The sequence below is a fragment of the Mytilus galloprovincialis genome, chromosome 1 (assembly GCF_965363235.1).
Source record: "Mytilus galloprovincialis chromosome 1, xbMytGall1.hap1.1, whole genome shotgun sequence".
Classification (NCBI taxonomy): Eukaryota; Metazoa; Mollusca; class Bivalvia; order Mytilida; family Mytilidae; genus Mytilus; species Mytilus galloprovincialis.
The window spans coordinates 131268262-131286075 of NC_134838.1; the positions used below are offsets into that span (position 1 = coordinate 131268262).

Here is a 17814-nt window from a genome sequence, read left to right on the forward strand (position 1 = left end):
TAGGTAAAGTTAATAGATCAGCTAGAAACAATGGATAAAGAGACGTTCTCAGGAGCAGGTAGAATCTGGAGTACAACAATGACTGATGGTACACCTGTAGAACTGAAGGTAGACGGTGAGGGAAACCCCCTTCCTTTAGACTATGATGACAGACAGGAATATTGTAATAAAGTCAGACAAATCAGAATGTCAGAGTTTGATCAGCAGGTACTTACAAATTTTATCAAGACCAGAACATTACATAATTATGTATTATATGATTTTTAGTGAAGAAATAAACAAGTTTGGTAAGCAGTACAATGATAGTAATAACAATGCTTCTGTAACAAATAAGATGAAATGATTGCAGATTGATAACTCTTTATTTGGTCAACAAATGGCCTTCATCAGTGTCAATCTTTTTCAGAAATGAAATAAAACAATTTGAAAATCCTTTGTGTGTTCTAGTACTTATATCATGAGACAGCAAGGATCAAGAGGTCATTCTGACAAACTGTTTAAAGTCGATGTTCATATAATTTTTTTTAAAGGCAGTGCTTTAAGGCCTGACTTTCAAGTCATGAGGTTCATCTTTTCATACGCAATCTATGCAGGGGGTCTTTTGGCCAGAAATAGATCCGGAAATGTTCGAATTTCTCCTCTTCTTTTTATGGTATGATATGGTTTTTGTTTCTTTCATTTACATTGGGGACTAAAGAAACGATCAGTGAGTATTGTTCGTTTTATAGAACTTGTTATTAATGTGTATTTTGCATTATAAGCAGTCAACCCGACTACAAACTATCATTATTTGTATTCCGTGTGGAAAGAGGTCGGGTCAATTTCGAGTGTTATCTGACATCTAAAGATTTTTTAATTAGTTCAGACGTTGATATAACAATGAAAAGTCGACTGAACATGATTAATATTGCATCTTCTATAATTCAAAGCTGAATTCGGTTTATAAACGAGAAACCGTAAAGCGTTTTCAATTTCGGTATTAGTTATGTATGTTGTCTACGTATTATCCTGGTTCCCGGTACTACGTTCCGGGTATTAGCTATTTGATATATCTGATGTGTAACATTACGATCAGGTACCAGCCAATCTACGTGTGTATGCGTACATGATTTCCCGCCAAAATGACCGACTTACAGCTATGGAAAAATAGTCCATAAACGTTCCGTATAATGATATGCAAATTCATAATTAATCGTAACTTTTTTTATCTTTATATAATAAATATAACAAAATGGATTCCACAAAATTGAAAATAGCATTATTTTACGAGGATTTCTAATATTTTTTTCACTTCCGGGCGCAGTAATACGTATGTTTTGAAGAAGCTCGAAGAAATTGACAAAGTGAATTGAGAAGGAAACGGATAGATATACGTCCTTGCTATCAGGTAAAACAATTTAAATGTACAGAAAAAACACATTTACTTCACACAAATAATACAGGCTTAAGCATTTTATTGTCTTATACACGACTGTAGTCTAGTGTTTAAACGACGGCGGTGACCTACAAGGTACGGGTCATACTGGGTCAAGTCTAAATATGTAAACATATCCACGTGCTATTAGGTAGAAAGCATCGTAATGCAATATCTACAATTTTTTCCTTCTTTATACATCGTTTAACCAGATATATTTCTCTTTCAAATACACTTAAACACAGGTTGTATGTACATATCTTTTCTAGTGTTTTCTTGTCCTTATAAAAGTTCATTTGTTGATGTTTAAATATTTTTGAACGACTGAACACAGGAGTGAATGAATGCAACAATTATATATACTGAAGACTTGGGCTGTACAATGATAGTGTACGTATATCATACTGATAATTATTCTAGCAGTAATTATGTTAATTTAGGATGTAATGACAGGAATTCATGAGCTATGCCTCAGGCTTTCTGAAAAAATATCAATGACAATGTAAACAGGAACAAAACATTGACACGAATGATGCTCTCTTCTATGTTATAGTTATTTAGGTATGTGTGTTGCACAAGTTTAAAAAAAACTTAAGTTATAAAACTTTTTTTCAGGGCACAAACCCACTTTAAAGAGACTTGTCTACTGCCATACCCATCCTATTTTCATGCACCATTTGCAAGCAAGAGACTGAATGGTTTGCAAAATTAAAAATCAGGACAGTGTCCAATTAAATCAAAAGAACTAAACTGGATGAATATTGTAGGAGAAATCTAGAGGAAAGTTTTGATTTGTGAAATTGGTTTTCCTGAAAAGTCATTCATCCTAGCCTGCAGAAAGGAACTATAACTGTCCACCACCAACTGACGAGCTAATGTTGAGCTTCACATATGGAATTACTCAAATACCATCAATGTCTATGTTTTCAGCACAGATTTCACAAGTTATGACACAGCTGTGCTTTTTTTTTTATACCTGTTAAAGAGTTGTATACTAAATTTTATTTTTTTATCAATAAATATATCTTGTGTCATTTAAGAACTTGTATTTTGCCAAAAGATGCATACTAGTGAATGAAAGTGGTGCAGTTCATTTTGCTTTGGTATATAGAATTGAATTACAATTGTTCATGTTATTGGAATGCATATGAAAATAAGGAGATGTGGTACAATGTATATACATGATATTTAGTGAGTTTATCAAGCAAAAGTGAATAAGAAATAGGTATAAGCAGTTACAGGTACTACTGTACAATCTCAAACAATGAGAAAAACTCATACCGTAAAGAGAATTTCATATTTACAAGTAAGTTTTGTTTTTGCGTTGAATAATTTTCTTCTATTGTTTTAATTGCAAATATGGGAAGTGGTTAAAATGCTAATGAGACAGCTGTTATGGCCACAGAGCCTTAATTGAAAACTTCTTTTTCATTCATACCGGTAGATTTTGCCTGGAGTTAGAAACATATCTGCCAACTTTTCAAAATGCACATGGGGGTTTTACGTGAAAGATGGTTCATATAGTCATACAAAACCTTCAAGGGGGTCTTCAAATGGAAGCAGGACAAGTCGCCCCACTGGCTAATCGCCCACTTTTAAAAAAACCGCCACAAACTGATTTATCAAATCGCCCCACATGTGAAATTGGTTAAATCATGTTAAATATTTTACTCCTGCCAACCCGCCCTACTTATAAAAAAACGGTAATATTTAGATTAATATATATATATGTAATTAAAAATAAAAACTCGCACCACTTTAATGAAAACTAATCTACACAGAATACAAACAAACCGAAAATTTATTTAATTACTATTATTGATATACTGAAATTATAATTCTAAAAAAAAAATGTATTGTTGAAGAATAACTAAGTTTTGAAGCTTAGTTATTTGCATAATAATTGAAAAGAAACCTGTTAATTGTATCATAATGCAATATAAGGAATTTAACTTATATTCAACGGGATAACATCTTTTTCCATAAGTGGGGAGAGTTGGCATTACTAAATTCATCCTGGTTAATAATATATTTATCTAGATTTCACCGATTTCCATTAGGTGGGACCAGTTAGCAGGAGTAATATTAACGGAATTTAACTTATATACAACGGGATAACATCTTTTTACATGAGTGGGGCGAGTTGGCATTAGTAAATTCTTCCTGGTTAATAATATATTTATCTAGATATTATCGTTTTCTATTAGGTGGGGCAAGTTGGCAGGAGTAATATTAAGGGATATAACACATTTCACAAGTGGGGCGATTTGGTTATCCAGGTTGGGGCAGTTTTTTTTTATAGTGGGGCGAGTTAGTGAAAAAGTGGGGCGATTTGTCATGGATTCCCTTCAAATATATTCTAATGTGGTTTTTGGCTTCTTCGTGCATAAACAAGCTCATTGCCATTGTTGAATTAATTGTTTTCTTTAAAATAGTCGACAAAATTGCTCTTACAAAATTTCCATTTGGGAGCCTCGAGCTCGATGGTGGAAATACTCTGCAAATACTGACAGTTGGCAGGTATGGTCATCAAAAAAGTTGATGTGTTACTACGTACATTTACCATTATGTTACTTGATGTTCTTGCTATACACACAGTACAGAGACTAGTCAATCTTTGTGAACTATTTTTTATGGGAGTCATAGAATATGTGTATACAATCAATAATTAAAAATAGTCTATTTATATTGAAAAGGAAAAGTTCTTATATGTCTAAAGAAGAGGGACGAAAGACACCAAAGGGACAGTCAAACTCATAAATTTAAAGCAAACTGACAAGGTCATGGCTAAAAATGCATTTCATGGCAAGGCACAGAAAATATACTGTAAACAGTAGACTATAGATATAGGTGAACTAGGTACAAAAGAACTCTAAATCTTAAATTCTACAAACCACCTCTGTTCTATGGAAGATAATGATATAACTGGACTAGAAATACACACAACCTGTAATTAACTGCCTTTACAGTGCTTTCGCGCTTTGATTAGTTTAATGTTTTGGCTAAAAAAATAGCAGTTGTACAGTCTTTTGTTCTAAACACCTTCTCACATATTTAGCTGATTTTGAAGTAAATATATTGCATATTACAGGTTTTATGTTACTTTCCTTAAATACTTGCACCATCAAGTAAAGCTCAGTAGCTAAAATTGAACTTGTATAATAAATGTGTAACTATATTGTAGATTTCTGCCATCAGAAAAGGTTTGCTGAAGACAGTACCCCAAGCTGTATTTGACCTACTTACATGGCAAGAACTGGAACACAGGATTAGTGGCAACCCAGATATTACAATAGAGGCTTTAAAACGTTCTGGTAGGTGTATGTTGTTTATCAAATTTATAAATGTTACCCATTAGAAAGAAATAATTTTTATGTTCCTATTAAAAATGACTTGTTTAAGGTGGTACCCAACACTTTCACTAATATTAATTTGGCTCGTTTAATTTTCATAAAATTTTGACAAAGTATTTACGTTGACCCTTTAACAAAAAAAAACAAAAAAAAACATTTTGAACCAACTGTTTTGTCAGTAAAAATACACTGGTTATATAACAATTTGACAAACACCAATTTTGATCATTGAGAAGCTTTATATTCCCTTTACAATACAGCGTATTATTAAAATGTTCAGCTGATTTTACAGAGTTATCTCCCTGTAGTGTTAGGTACCACCTTAAGACCCATTCATATTTGAATTGATTTAAACTAGATTGGTTCACTTAAGATGGATTAAAGGTCTATTGTGTACAATTTTAATCGGACTTTAATCTGTCTCAACTAAAACAACATAAGAGGTAGTTTAAGTTAAATTGATCTAAAGTGAACAGATCTATTTTAAATGTGTACACATAGATTGGTTTAAGCTAGTTAGATTGAAAGGAAAATAATATAGAGGCAAAACTAACATAACACCCCTGTATATATATCAGTGATACTTTGTTTAGTCCATATTTCTCTGTTAACGAACCTTTGCGTACTAGAAAGTAAAAAACAAAAAGGAAAAAATGGTGTCTTCTGTTCTTCTGTTGTTTTTACTTTTCAGAAACTGCAGTATTTTTTATGCCCCACCTACAATAGTAGATGGGGCATTATGTTTTCTGGTCTGTGCCTCAGTTCGTCCGTTCGTTCGTTCGTCCGTTCGTTCGTCCCGCTTCAGGTTAAAGTTTTTGGTCAAGGTAGTTTTTGATGAAGCTGAAGTCCAATCAACTTGAAACTTCGTACACTTGTTGCTTATAATATGATCTTTCTAATTTTAATGCCAAATTAGACTTTTGACCCCAATTTCATGGTCTACTGAACATAGAAAATGAAAGAGAGTTTCGGGTTAAAGTTTTTGGTCAAGGTAGTTTTTGATGAAGTTGAAGACCAAACAACTTGAAACTTAGTACACATGTTCCATATGGTATGATCTTTCTATATTTATTGCAAATTTAGATTTTTTATCCAATTTCACGTTCCATTGGACATGGAAATTGATAGTGCGAGTGGGGCATCCGTGTACTTAGGACACATTCTTGTTATGTTGTAACTTCCTTGTTGCATTTTTTTGTTTGTTCCAAAATTAATGACAGTGCAAAAACACCAGTAGAAAAATTTGAACTTCAAGAGAAACAATCACTTCATCCATTTTTTTTCCAGTGTGTGTATCAGTGTATTAACTCATATAGAATTTGATAAATTATTTTCTATTTATACACAATGTTTACAGTTTTACAGGTTATTTGGTCAGATTGATTGCATTTTTTCTTGAAGTGTGGACCCAGTGGTTCAGCTTAGACCGATATATATAAAAAAGAAGATGTGGTATAATGGCCAATGAGATAACTCTTCACAAGAGACCAAAATGACACAGAAATTTACAAATATTGGTTCAGAGGGCCTTCTACAATGAGCAAACCCCATACCGGATAGTCAGCTAAAAGGAGGCCTCGAAATGATAAATGTAAAGCAATTCAAACAAGAAAACTAACTAGCTAATTTATTAACAAAAAAATGAACAAAAAACAAATATGTAACACATCAACAAACATCAACCACTGAATTACAGCCTCCAGATTTGACGGGCACAAATATCAGAATGTGGTGGGTTACCACTGAATTACAGGCTCCAGATTTGACGGGCACAAATATCAGAATGTGGTGGGTTACCACTGAATTACAGGCTCCTGATTTGACAGGCACAAATATCAGAATGTGGTGGGTTACCACTGAATTACAGGCTCCAGATTTGACGGGCACAAATATCAGAATGTGGTGGGTTACCACTGAATTACAGGCTCCTGATTTGACAGGCACAAATATCAGAATGTGGTGGGTTACCACTGAATTACAGGCTCCTGATTTGACAGGCACAAATATCAGAATGTGGTGGGTTACCACTGAATTACAGGCTCCTGATTTGACAGGCACAAATATCAGAATGTGGTGGGTTACCACTGAATTACAGGCTCCTGATTTGACAGGCACAAATATCAGAATGTGGTGGGTTACCACTGAATTACAGGCTCCTGATTTGACAGGCACAAATATCAGAATGTGGTGGGTTACCACTGAATTACAGGCTCCTGATTTGACAGGCACAAATATCAGAATGTGGTGGGCTACACATTTCATGAAATTTAATACATTATACTAGTAAAGAAATTTTTTTACAATGTACTGAAAAGATTACATTATGTTAAACTGACTGAAAAGATTACATTATTTTACATTGTATTGAAAATAGTATTATTATAAAAAAAAAAACATTTTATGAATTGCTAATATAATGAATTTAATGTATGTGGTGTATATGCTGGTATTTTTTTGCTTATTTTTGTTCATGCTTATCTAAGATCTCAATATTTGCTATTGTTATGATTACATACAGCCATTCTAGTGAAAGATGACATAATCTGATTGTCACCATACAATAGAATATATTGGTTATATATTTTTTTAAACATTTTGTGTTATTAATATACATGTAGATAAATAATCAAGCATTTGTATTATATTGATTTGACTTTTCGTAATAGTAATTTATCTTTACAGTACATTATGACGACATTGAGGAGGATTGTTCTACTGTTAAATACATGTGGCAAGCATTGGAAAAGTTCTCTACAGAAGACAGGAGTAGATTTCTCCGATTTGTGACTGGTCGTAAACGATTACCAGCTCCAATTTATGTTTCTTCTGGTAAAACGTAAGTTTACATAGGATCATATTTATTTGGACATGGAAATTGATAGTGCGAGTGGGGCATCCGTGTACTTAGGACACATTCTTGTTATGTTGTAACTTCCTTGTTGCATTTTTTTGTTTGTTCCAAAATTAATGACAGTGCAAAAACACCAGTAGAAAAATTTGAACTTCAAGAGAAACAATCACTTCATCCATTTTTTTTCCAGTGTGTGTATCAGTGTATTAACTCATATAGAATTTGATAAATTATTTTCTATTTATACACAATGTTTACAGTTTTACAGGTTATTTGGTCAGATTGATTGCATTTTTTCTTGAAGTGTGGACCCAGTGGTTCAGCTTAGACCGATATATATAAAAAAGAAGATGTGGTATAATGGCCAATGAGATAACTCTTCACAAGAGACCAAAATGACACAGAAATTTACAAATATTGGTTCAGAGGGCCTTCTACAATGAGCAAACCCCATACCGGATAGTCAGCTAAAAGGAGGCCTCGAAATGATAAATGTAAAGCAATTCAAACAAGAAAACTAACTAGCTAATTTATTAACAAAAAAATGTTCTCTACAGAAGACAGGAGTAGATTTCTCCGATTTGTGACTGGTCGTAAACGATTACCAGCTCCAATTTATGTTTCTTCTGGTAAAACGTAAGTTTACATAGGATCATATTTATTATATGCTAGAGGTGCTCTCTTCATTCATGTCACTGAGGACAGATTCCACATTTTATACTTTTGGAACAACCTTTAACCTCTTTTGTGAATTGTCTAACCAATCAGAAAACCTTGTACTTTTTCATCCTTTGTACCATTATTACCCGAAAATGTATTTTAATTAGAATGTTGAATATAATGGTACTTCCTGATTTTACAAAATCCAAACTGAGAAAAAAGTACATTTTAAATAACTCAAAATTTAGTCTTGGCTTTAATATTTTTTCTCTAATTTTCAGAATTAAATGTTAAATGATAAAATATAAATCTGTGTACTTTAAAAAAGTATTGAGGTTTTAGTTTAGAATATTTTCCATTGATTGGTAATTTAGCTCAATAAAGACAGGAAATTCTTAAAAATGAAAAAATTGACAAATATTGTAACAATTTATAAATATTTTGATATAAGCGTCACTGAAGAGTCTTATGTAGTCGAAACGCGCGTCTGGCGTACTAAATTATAATCCTGGTACCTTTGATAACTATTTAATTCACAGACGAAAATAAATAATGTAGAACACAAGTCCTGTCTACAAATGAAATGGACATTGAAACTGTATATCTTCTTGCTGACATAAAATACTTTTGGGGAATGTTTGTGCTTCTTCTTATTTTGTCGTTTTGATATGTTATTTCAGAAGAAAAAAAACTGGACACAGATTTTTATGTGTAATTACAAGTGAAGTTTGTATAAAAATAAAGACTAGAATTTTACATTGCTTGTGAATAAATTTATTTTATAATTATGTTGCATCTATGTTTGTTAAACTTGTTAAAAAAGGATTTGGTAACAAAACTGCACTTAACATGTATCAAAACCTGTATTAAGATAAAATAGTGTCTGTGAATGTTTATTGTGTAATTAGGTGATAACTGTATTGTAATTTAAGCTTGGCCTGCGTAAAACGTAGATTTGACTGTCGGGAATTGAGTTTACCTAGCGACACTTTGCAGAGCTAGGTAAATGGATATTTGTGACAGTAAAATCAAGTTTTATGAAGGCCAATCTTAAAATACAATATAGCTATCTCCATTCTAATGCAGCAGTTTAAAAACAATACCATTTAACAAATTTTTTGGTGAAAAATGGCATGATAGGTAAAAAAGACTGTGAAACTGTTGCATTGTCTTTAGCAACTACACAATGTGGCGTCATATGTATACTCAAACATTAAACTCTAGATAAAATTGAGAATGGAAATGGGGAATGTGCCAAAGAGACAACAACCCGACCATAGAAAAAAACAACAGCAGAAGGTCACCAACAGGTCTTCAATGTAGCGAGAAATTCCCGCACCCGGAGGCGTCCTTCAACTGGCCCCTAAACAAATATATACTAGTTCAGTGATAATGAACACCATACTAATTTCCAAATTGTACACAAGAAACTAAAATTAAAATAATACAAGACTAACAAAGGCCAGAGGCTCCTGACTTGGGACAGGCCAAAAATGCGGCGGGGTTAAACATGTTTGTGAGATCTCAACCCTCCCCCTATACCTCTAGCCAATGTAGAAAAGTAAACGCATAACAATACGCACATTAAAATTCAGTGCAAGAGAAGTCCGAGTCGAGATGTATTAATACATTTCGTACACTTCAGAATGGTTTCAATGTTGACAAAAATATCATTTTGAAAATATTTGTCAACGTCCTATGAATATTATCATTACAAACAAATTGCTTTAGAAAGTATTTTTTTGTTCTTTCCACAGAGATGCTATAGATTGTTTACCAGAATCCTCAACTTGTGCTAATATGCTGTACATTCCTACATATACAAGGTAATATACTCTTTAACTAAACCTATACAATCTACTCCTATAAATTATTATGCTCATTTCAAATACTTATTTAGGGATCTCAGTAGCAAAAACCTAATTTTTTTTTTTGGGGGGGGGATAGTGGAGGATGCCTGGGGTTTCCTCTTTTCTCGGAAAAATTTGGATAATTAATTAAGGTCCTTATGCAGTTATTGGGTTCACCTTAGGAAAATATCTGGTTCTCCAATGAAGTTGCTTGATTAGTTCATCTACAGTGAGCCCTAGTCTGTCGACACAAGGGTGTGTATTTAGATCCTGCTCATGACAAGGTGCTGTCGTCCCTCATAAAAATTGACTACAATTTCAAGTTTTCCTGTTAAAGGATGGCAATTCTCCATAAGTACTCCAGTTTCTTTTTATGCTTAGGGGCATTATTTTTTTTTCTGTCTGTGGTTCTGAGCGTTTGTTGGTGTGTTCGCCAATCCACCACTGTCAGTCCCGCTAATGGTTAAAGTCAAGGTATTTTTTGAAGAAGTTGAAGTCCAATCAACTTGAAACTTAATAAACATGTTCCCTATGATATGATCTTTCTATTTTTAAATTCCAAAATAGAGTTCACATCTGCTGAACATAGAAAATAATAGTGTGGTTTGGGCGTCCATGTATTATGGACACATACATGTTAAATTTTTCTGAAAGCAGCATTAAACATCAATCATCAATCAATCATTACATGTAATAATTGGCCTCTATCAAACATGATCACCACCTCTGATACAAATTTCTGTTTTTTTGTCTTTCTCCTTTGAAATACCATACCTGTAGCCAGGGGGGTTTCTGGTCAGAACCCCCCCTTGAAAACAAATAAGCACGTTCTGTTCGAAGTTTGACTGTTGAAGTCGATTTTGTGAGTCCATATAACCCCCCATGGAAATTCCTGGCTATGGGCCTGGAAATACCTTTGTATTCATGCAGTTTTAATCCTAAATCTTGTTCTGATTCATGTACATATCATTTTTTATTTTTATTTCATAATTGATATGAAATCAACAAAACAGAAGCTTTTGAAACATTATATCCTGTATTCCTGAAGCCAAATTTTTTATCCAAGCACTGATAACTATAGTCGCCGTCACGTAAAATTGGCACCATGTTTTTTGTCAAAATTTTCTTAAATATTGACCGTGTTTACTAAAGATCATGTTTTTCAATTAGCGGAAGAAATATCCTGTCCAAATATCCACAACTGTCCTACCTTTTATTGTGTTTGCACTGTATAATCCTGACCTTCACATAATCCAAGATTATTTTGTATGGTGGAATCCGACATTGTTATTACTGGAAATGTTGCTGTGGAGTTCCACGTGCTCTCCATTTTCTTGTGTCTCTCTGAGCTTTTCGGCATCTTTACGTGAAAAAGCGCGGGAAATTGTATCATCAATGACAATGATATTACCTAAGAGTAACGAATGTTATAGAATAAGGGATCCTCATAGAAACCAAGATGGCGGTTTTACAATGTAAATAATCTTGAAAAATGTGAAGGTCAGGATTATACAGTGCGAACACAATAAAAGGTAGGACAGTAGTGGATATTTGAACAAGATTTTTCATCCGCTAAATGAAAAACATCATCTTGAGTAAATGCGGCTGATAGTCTTGCACCAAGCTCTGACATTCATGTTCTGTTTAACCAAGTGTTCATAATTACCATGTCTTGATACAAGCTCTGATAATTACGATGTCTTGATACAAGCTCTGATAATTACGATGTCTTGGTACAAGCTCTGATAATTACGATGTCTTGGTACAAGTTCTGATAATTACGATGTCTTGGTTCAAGCTCTGCTAATTACCATGTCTTGATACAAGCACTGATAATTACGATGTCTTGATACAAGCTCTGATAATTACGATGTCTTGATACACGCTCTGATAATTACCATGTCTTGATACACGCTCTGATAATTACGATGTCTTGATACAAGCTCTGATAATTACGATGTCTTGGTACAAGCTCTGATAATTACGATGTCTTGGTACAAGCTCTGATAATTACGATGTCTTGGTACAAGCTCTGATAATTACGATGTCTTGGTACAAGCTCTGATAATTACGATGTCTTGGTACAAGCTCTGATAATTACGATGTCTTGATACAAGCTCTGATAATTACGATGTCTTGATACAAGCTCTGATAATTACGATGTCTTGATACACGCTCTGATAATTACGATGTCTTGATACAAGCTCTGATAATTACGATGTCTTGGTACAAGCTCTGATAATTACGATGTCTTGGTACAAGCTCTGATAATTACGATGTCTTGGTACAAGTTCTGATAATTACGATGTCTTGGTACAAGCTCTGATAATTACCATGTCTTGATACAAGCTCTGATAATTACGATGTCTTGATACACGCTCTGATAATTACCATGTCTTGATACACGCTCTGATAATTACGATGTCTTGGTACACGCTCTGATAATTACGATGTCTTGGTACAAGCTCTGATAATTACGATGTCTTGGTACAAGCTCTGATAATTACGATGTCTTGGTACAAGCTCTGATAATTACCATGTCTTGATACAAGCTCTGATAATTACCATGTCTTGATACAAGCTCTGATAATTACCATGTCTTGATACAAGCTCTGCTAATTACCATGTCTTGATACAAGCTCTGATAATTACGATGTCTTGATACAAGCTCTGATAATTACGATGTCTTGATACAAGCTCTGATAATTACGATGTCTTGATACAAGCTCTGATAATTACGATGTCTTGGTACAAGCTCTGATAATTACGATGTCTTGATACAAGCTCTGATAATTACGATGTCTTGATACACGCTCTGATAATTACGATGTCTTGATACACGCTCTGATAATTACGATGTCTTGATACAAGCTCTGATAATTACGATGTCTTGGTACAAGCTCTGATAATTACGATGTCTTGGTACAAGTTCTGATAATTACGATGTCTTGGTACAAGCTCTGATAATTACCATGTCTTGATACAAGCTCTGATAATTACGATGTCTAGGTACAAGCTCTGATAATTACCATGTCTTGATACAAGCTCTGATAATTACGATGTCTTGGTACAAGCTCTCATAATTAGGATGTCTAGGTACAAGCTCTGATAATCTTGTACTCTTGATTCAAGCTATGTGAATTCACTGAATTGTATTGTCTTGAACCAAAATCTGACAAACATTTAGTCTTGATCTAAGCTCTATGAATCCTATTGTCCAAATTTTTGCTTTATTGTGAATGTTTTATGAATATTTAATATTAATTCAGTTCAAAGGTCGCTGAAGAGAAGTTACGATACGCTGTATATAATTGTACAGATATGGATGCCGACACGTTATACTTGAGTGATACAGATCTTGATATATTTTAAGTATGCTGATTTCTTTTCTGCATGTGTGTACTAGTTTTCCCCCCAGATTTTTTTGTTCTGACATTTTATAGTTAAGACATTATATTTAAATAAATGAATGTCTGAATTTTAACAAAAAGATGATGTATACAACGAAATGTAATTGCTAGAATAATCATAGAGACAGCTAAATAAATATTTTAGGATTAATTTGTTGAAGGAGAATTTAGTTTGATATAAAAAAAATCACAATTCTTATTATAAATATTCCACAAAAAAGGTTCTGTGTACTGATTGTCATGCTTATAAACATATAATATTTTATTTAATGAAATAAGCATGCTTTTTTTGAAAATTAGTTACTGCTTTGCTCCATTTATTTACCTTTATTTAAAGCATTAATTTTATTTTGGTGACAGCAGAAATTTGCTAGATTATCTTTAAAAAAGGGGGAACAAATTAAATGCTTAGCTTGCTTTACACATTTATTATAAGAAGCAGCGAGGGCTAGTATTGAAGACGTAATGATTTACTTTTTTTTCTGATAAATAAGTCTCCATCATCCTATATTTTCTTTTACAATTAGTTTTAACAGTATGCAGTTCTCAGTCACTGACAGACAGGGTTTGTTTCTCTATATAACACTTTGGTTACCCTTTACATTATACAGTATCATATATAATAAGGTGTTGTACACTGCTGTTATATGATAGCATTAAAACTACAACTTTTATTCGAATATTACATTATACCCCCACTCTGATAAAAAAAGGGGGGGTTATATTGCAATCACCTTGTTTACCCGTAACTTTCTCTGTTCTTCCAACAGACACCTGTTTGCTGATACTTTTAATTTTACAATATTTTGGTTGATCTTGAGCATTTGTTGTACAGCTGAATAGAATGACTACATTCCCTTTATCTCTCGTTGATATCTAATCAATGTCTCCTTTTACTTATTCTCCTGAATATGCATGTAAAATTTGCCTTTGGACATGAAGCCAGAAACAATCAATCCATCAATCCTTTTATTTGTATATATAACTGCATAAGCATGAATTGAAGGTTATGATTACATTACTTAAGATAGACTTTCTAACTATGTTGCATTGTATTTCTAGTGTCAGGTTTGTTTATGTATTGCTACGTTTATTAATTTCGTAGCATGGATGATATGGATGAGAATTAGTACACACAAACAGAAATATTTCGGTATACTTTAATTTCTCACTATTATAGATTAACTAAGTGTCAATGTAAAGAGCTTACATAATTTATTGAACTATTTATATTATTTTGATTTTTTTTTTTTTTCAATCAATGTTATTACATTTAAATTATAACATAATGAATTATATTAAACAACATCTTTTACTTTCAGTGCTAAGATTGCTGAGCAGAAACTACGCTACGCTGTTTACAATTGTACGGACATAGATTTAGACTTACAAGACTGGGGCGATTCATCCGATACTGAATAAGCAAAGGCATTTACCTGATACACATATCCCAGTAGACAGAGCTACTCATATGTCAAATAGTCCTTCATATATTCATAATTTATTGCTGAATGTGACTTTTTATTGTCGAGCCTGCAACTTTTGTTGCAGAAAGCTCGACATAGGGATAGTGATCCGGCGGCGGCTACGGCGGCGGCGGCGGCGGCGGTGTTAGCTAACTTCTTAAAAGCTTTATATTTTAGAAGGTGGAAGATCTGGATGCTTCATACTTTGTATATAGATGCCTCATGTTACGAAGTTTCCGTCAGTCACATGTCCAATGTCCTTGACCTCATTTTCATGGTTCAGTGACCACTTGAAAAAAAAGTTCAAATTTTTTGTAATGTTGAATTCTCTCTTATTATAAGTAATAGGATAACTATATTTGATATGTGCGTACCTTGCAAGGTCCTCATGTCTGTCAGACAGTTTTCCCTTGACCTCGACCTCATTTCATGGATCAGTGAACAAGGTTAAGTTTTGGTGGTCAAGTCCATATCTCAGATACTATAAGCAATAGGGCTAGTATATTCAGTGTATGGAAGGACTGTAAGGTGTACATGTCCAACTGGCAGGTGTCATCTGACCTTGACCTCATTTTCATGGTTCAGTGGTTATAGTTAAATTTTTGTGTTTTGGTCTGTTTTATTTCGTACTATATGCAATAGGTCTACTATATTTGTTATATGGAATGATTGTAAGGTGTACATGTCTAACGGGCAGATGTCATGGGACCTTGACCTCATTTTCGTGGTTCAGTGGTTATAGTTAAATTTTTGTGTTTTGGTCATGTTTTTTTTCATACTATATGCAATAGGTCTACTATATTTGTTGTATGGAATGATTGTAAGGTGTACATGTCTAGCGGGCAGATGTCATGTGATCTTGACCTCATTTTCATGGTTCAGTGGTCAAAGTTAAGTTTTTGAGTTTTGGTCTTTTTATCTAATACTATATGCCATAGGTCAACTATATTTGGTGTATGGAAATACTTTATGATCTTTATGTCAGTAGCGCAGGTTTCTTTTGACCCTGACCTCATTTTCACGGTTTATTGCACAGTGTTAAGTTTTTGTGTTTTGGTCTATTTTTCTTAAACTATAAGTAATAGGTCAACTATATATGTTGTATAGAAGCATTGTTAGCTGTACATGTCTGCCTGGCATGGTTCATCTGACCTTGACCTCATTTTCATGGTTCATTGGTCTTTGTTTAGTTATCTTGGTTAATGTTAAGTTTATGAGACAGTTGTAATAAAGCTTTATACTTAGGACTATCTACATAATATCAATGATTAGTATAGAAGGCGAGACATTTCAGCGTGTGCACTCTTGTTAAGATATTAAAACATTTAGGGTATCAAAGTGCTGTTGGTGGTCAAACTTCTAATGTTTGACAGCAATATTAGTTTTGTTCATTTGATGAAAGTACAACAGGTCATAAGATACTGGTTCCTGAATAGAGCCAAATGTACCAGATGTTAGCTGTAGGTGTCAGACCACCAATTAAAAGTCCCTATCTGTTCCACCAAATTTTGCAATTTTCACAGTTTTCTAAATATTTTACCTTAAGTTTAACTTCATAGAAACCAGGTATATATCATGTATTGTACATGTGTCACCTTTCTTCATATCAATTTTCAACCCATGTTTAAAATCTTCTAAGAAAGAATAATTGTCTTTGGGAAAATAACTACCCCAAAAATAACCCCTGGAAACTTTCTATCAGTCTTAAATTAGTATACTATGTAGCACGTTAATCCAGAATATTTAATGCAAACTCATAGACAAGTGAATTTTGACTCAAAATGGCCTAAATATATTCCTCTTTCGCCAAAAGTTTCATTTCTGCAAGCGTGTTGGTTAGTATAATTAAACAATGACACCAGAAGCACTGTTTTGTGTCAGAGGAGGGCTACTTTACATATGTTCTAAATTGGAGGGAGTAATTGGTGGTCTGACACCTAAATAATATATTATATATGTTACTTTTATAAACACATCCTGGTATTTTAGCAGTATTCTAGTTTATTATCATATGATTATGGTATTTCTTTAATTTTGGTTTGTGTGATTTTGAAATCATTTGTTCAAATTATACATATATACCAAATTTCTTGTAACCTGTCCAGTATGAGAAGAGGCTTCATATTTTTCTGAAAGTGAAATATTGCTTGTAAAAAAAAAATTATATTTTATAGTAATAGCTTTGTAAGAAAATATTTTATAACAATGTCAATTATTCTTTTTAATAAATATGGAAGAATTATTAATGGTAAGTTGTGAATGTTTCAATACATAAAAAAAAGTTGCAACACATGTAAATGTATTTGTCATTATGTTGATATAGTGTTGTTCACGTTTAATATCAGTGAATCTGGTTAATAATATGACAGGATGAGAGAGGCTTTGTAGAAATATTGGCTTTTATACTAATCATTAATATTTATAACTCTGTTATTTTTCTAAGATATTCATCAGCAGTGAATTTGTACAAGTTTCAAAGATTTTTAAAGTTAACATATTTTTTTTATTATTTGTTATTTTTTCCATGCCTTTTTTTCTTTCAATATTTTTTAGCCAAAATTGAAGTTTCAAATTATTAAGGTTAGGATACGGTTCAATAAATGTAAAGATTAGAAATCATGTTTCAAGTATACACCAGCCTATTGTTTCTCAATCAAATTGTATACATTGATAACGTAATCTGATATTATGTATGATGTTGTATAACAATTTATTATTAGATATTCTGTGATTTGTTTATGTTTTGATAAACCAATGTGATTGATGCTTTTATATTCAATTAATAATATTGATGTTAAGATATTATAGAA

At 32.9% G+C, this 17814-nt stretch overlaps 1 protein-coding gene across 2 annotated transcripts in view; it reads left to right on the forward strand.

Moving 5' to 3' along the window:
* Positions 1–17814, forward strand: part of LOC143060246 (E3 ubiquitin-protein ligase HECTD3-like) — a 74935-nt gene extending 57121 nt beyond the window's left edge. The window contains exons 14-19 of one of the 2 annotated variants that reach the window (XM_076233571.1): positions 4–207; positions 4599–4728; positions 7450–7603; positions 10036–10104; positions 14861–15062; positions 16313–17814. In XM_076233571.1, the coding sequence (XP_076089686.1) occupies positions 4–207; positions 4599–4728; positions 7450–7603; positions 10036–10104; positions 14861–14960 (657 nt within the window). In that variant the 3' untranslated portion in view covers positions 14961–15062; positions 16313–17814. Of the gene's footprint in view, positions 1–3; positions 208–4598; positions 4729–7449; positions 7673–10035; positions 10105–14860; positions 15063–16312 lie in introns of those variants that run through there. The other variant, XM_076233564.1, reaches the window with a different exon arrangement.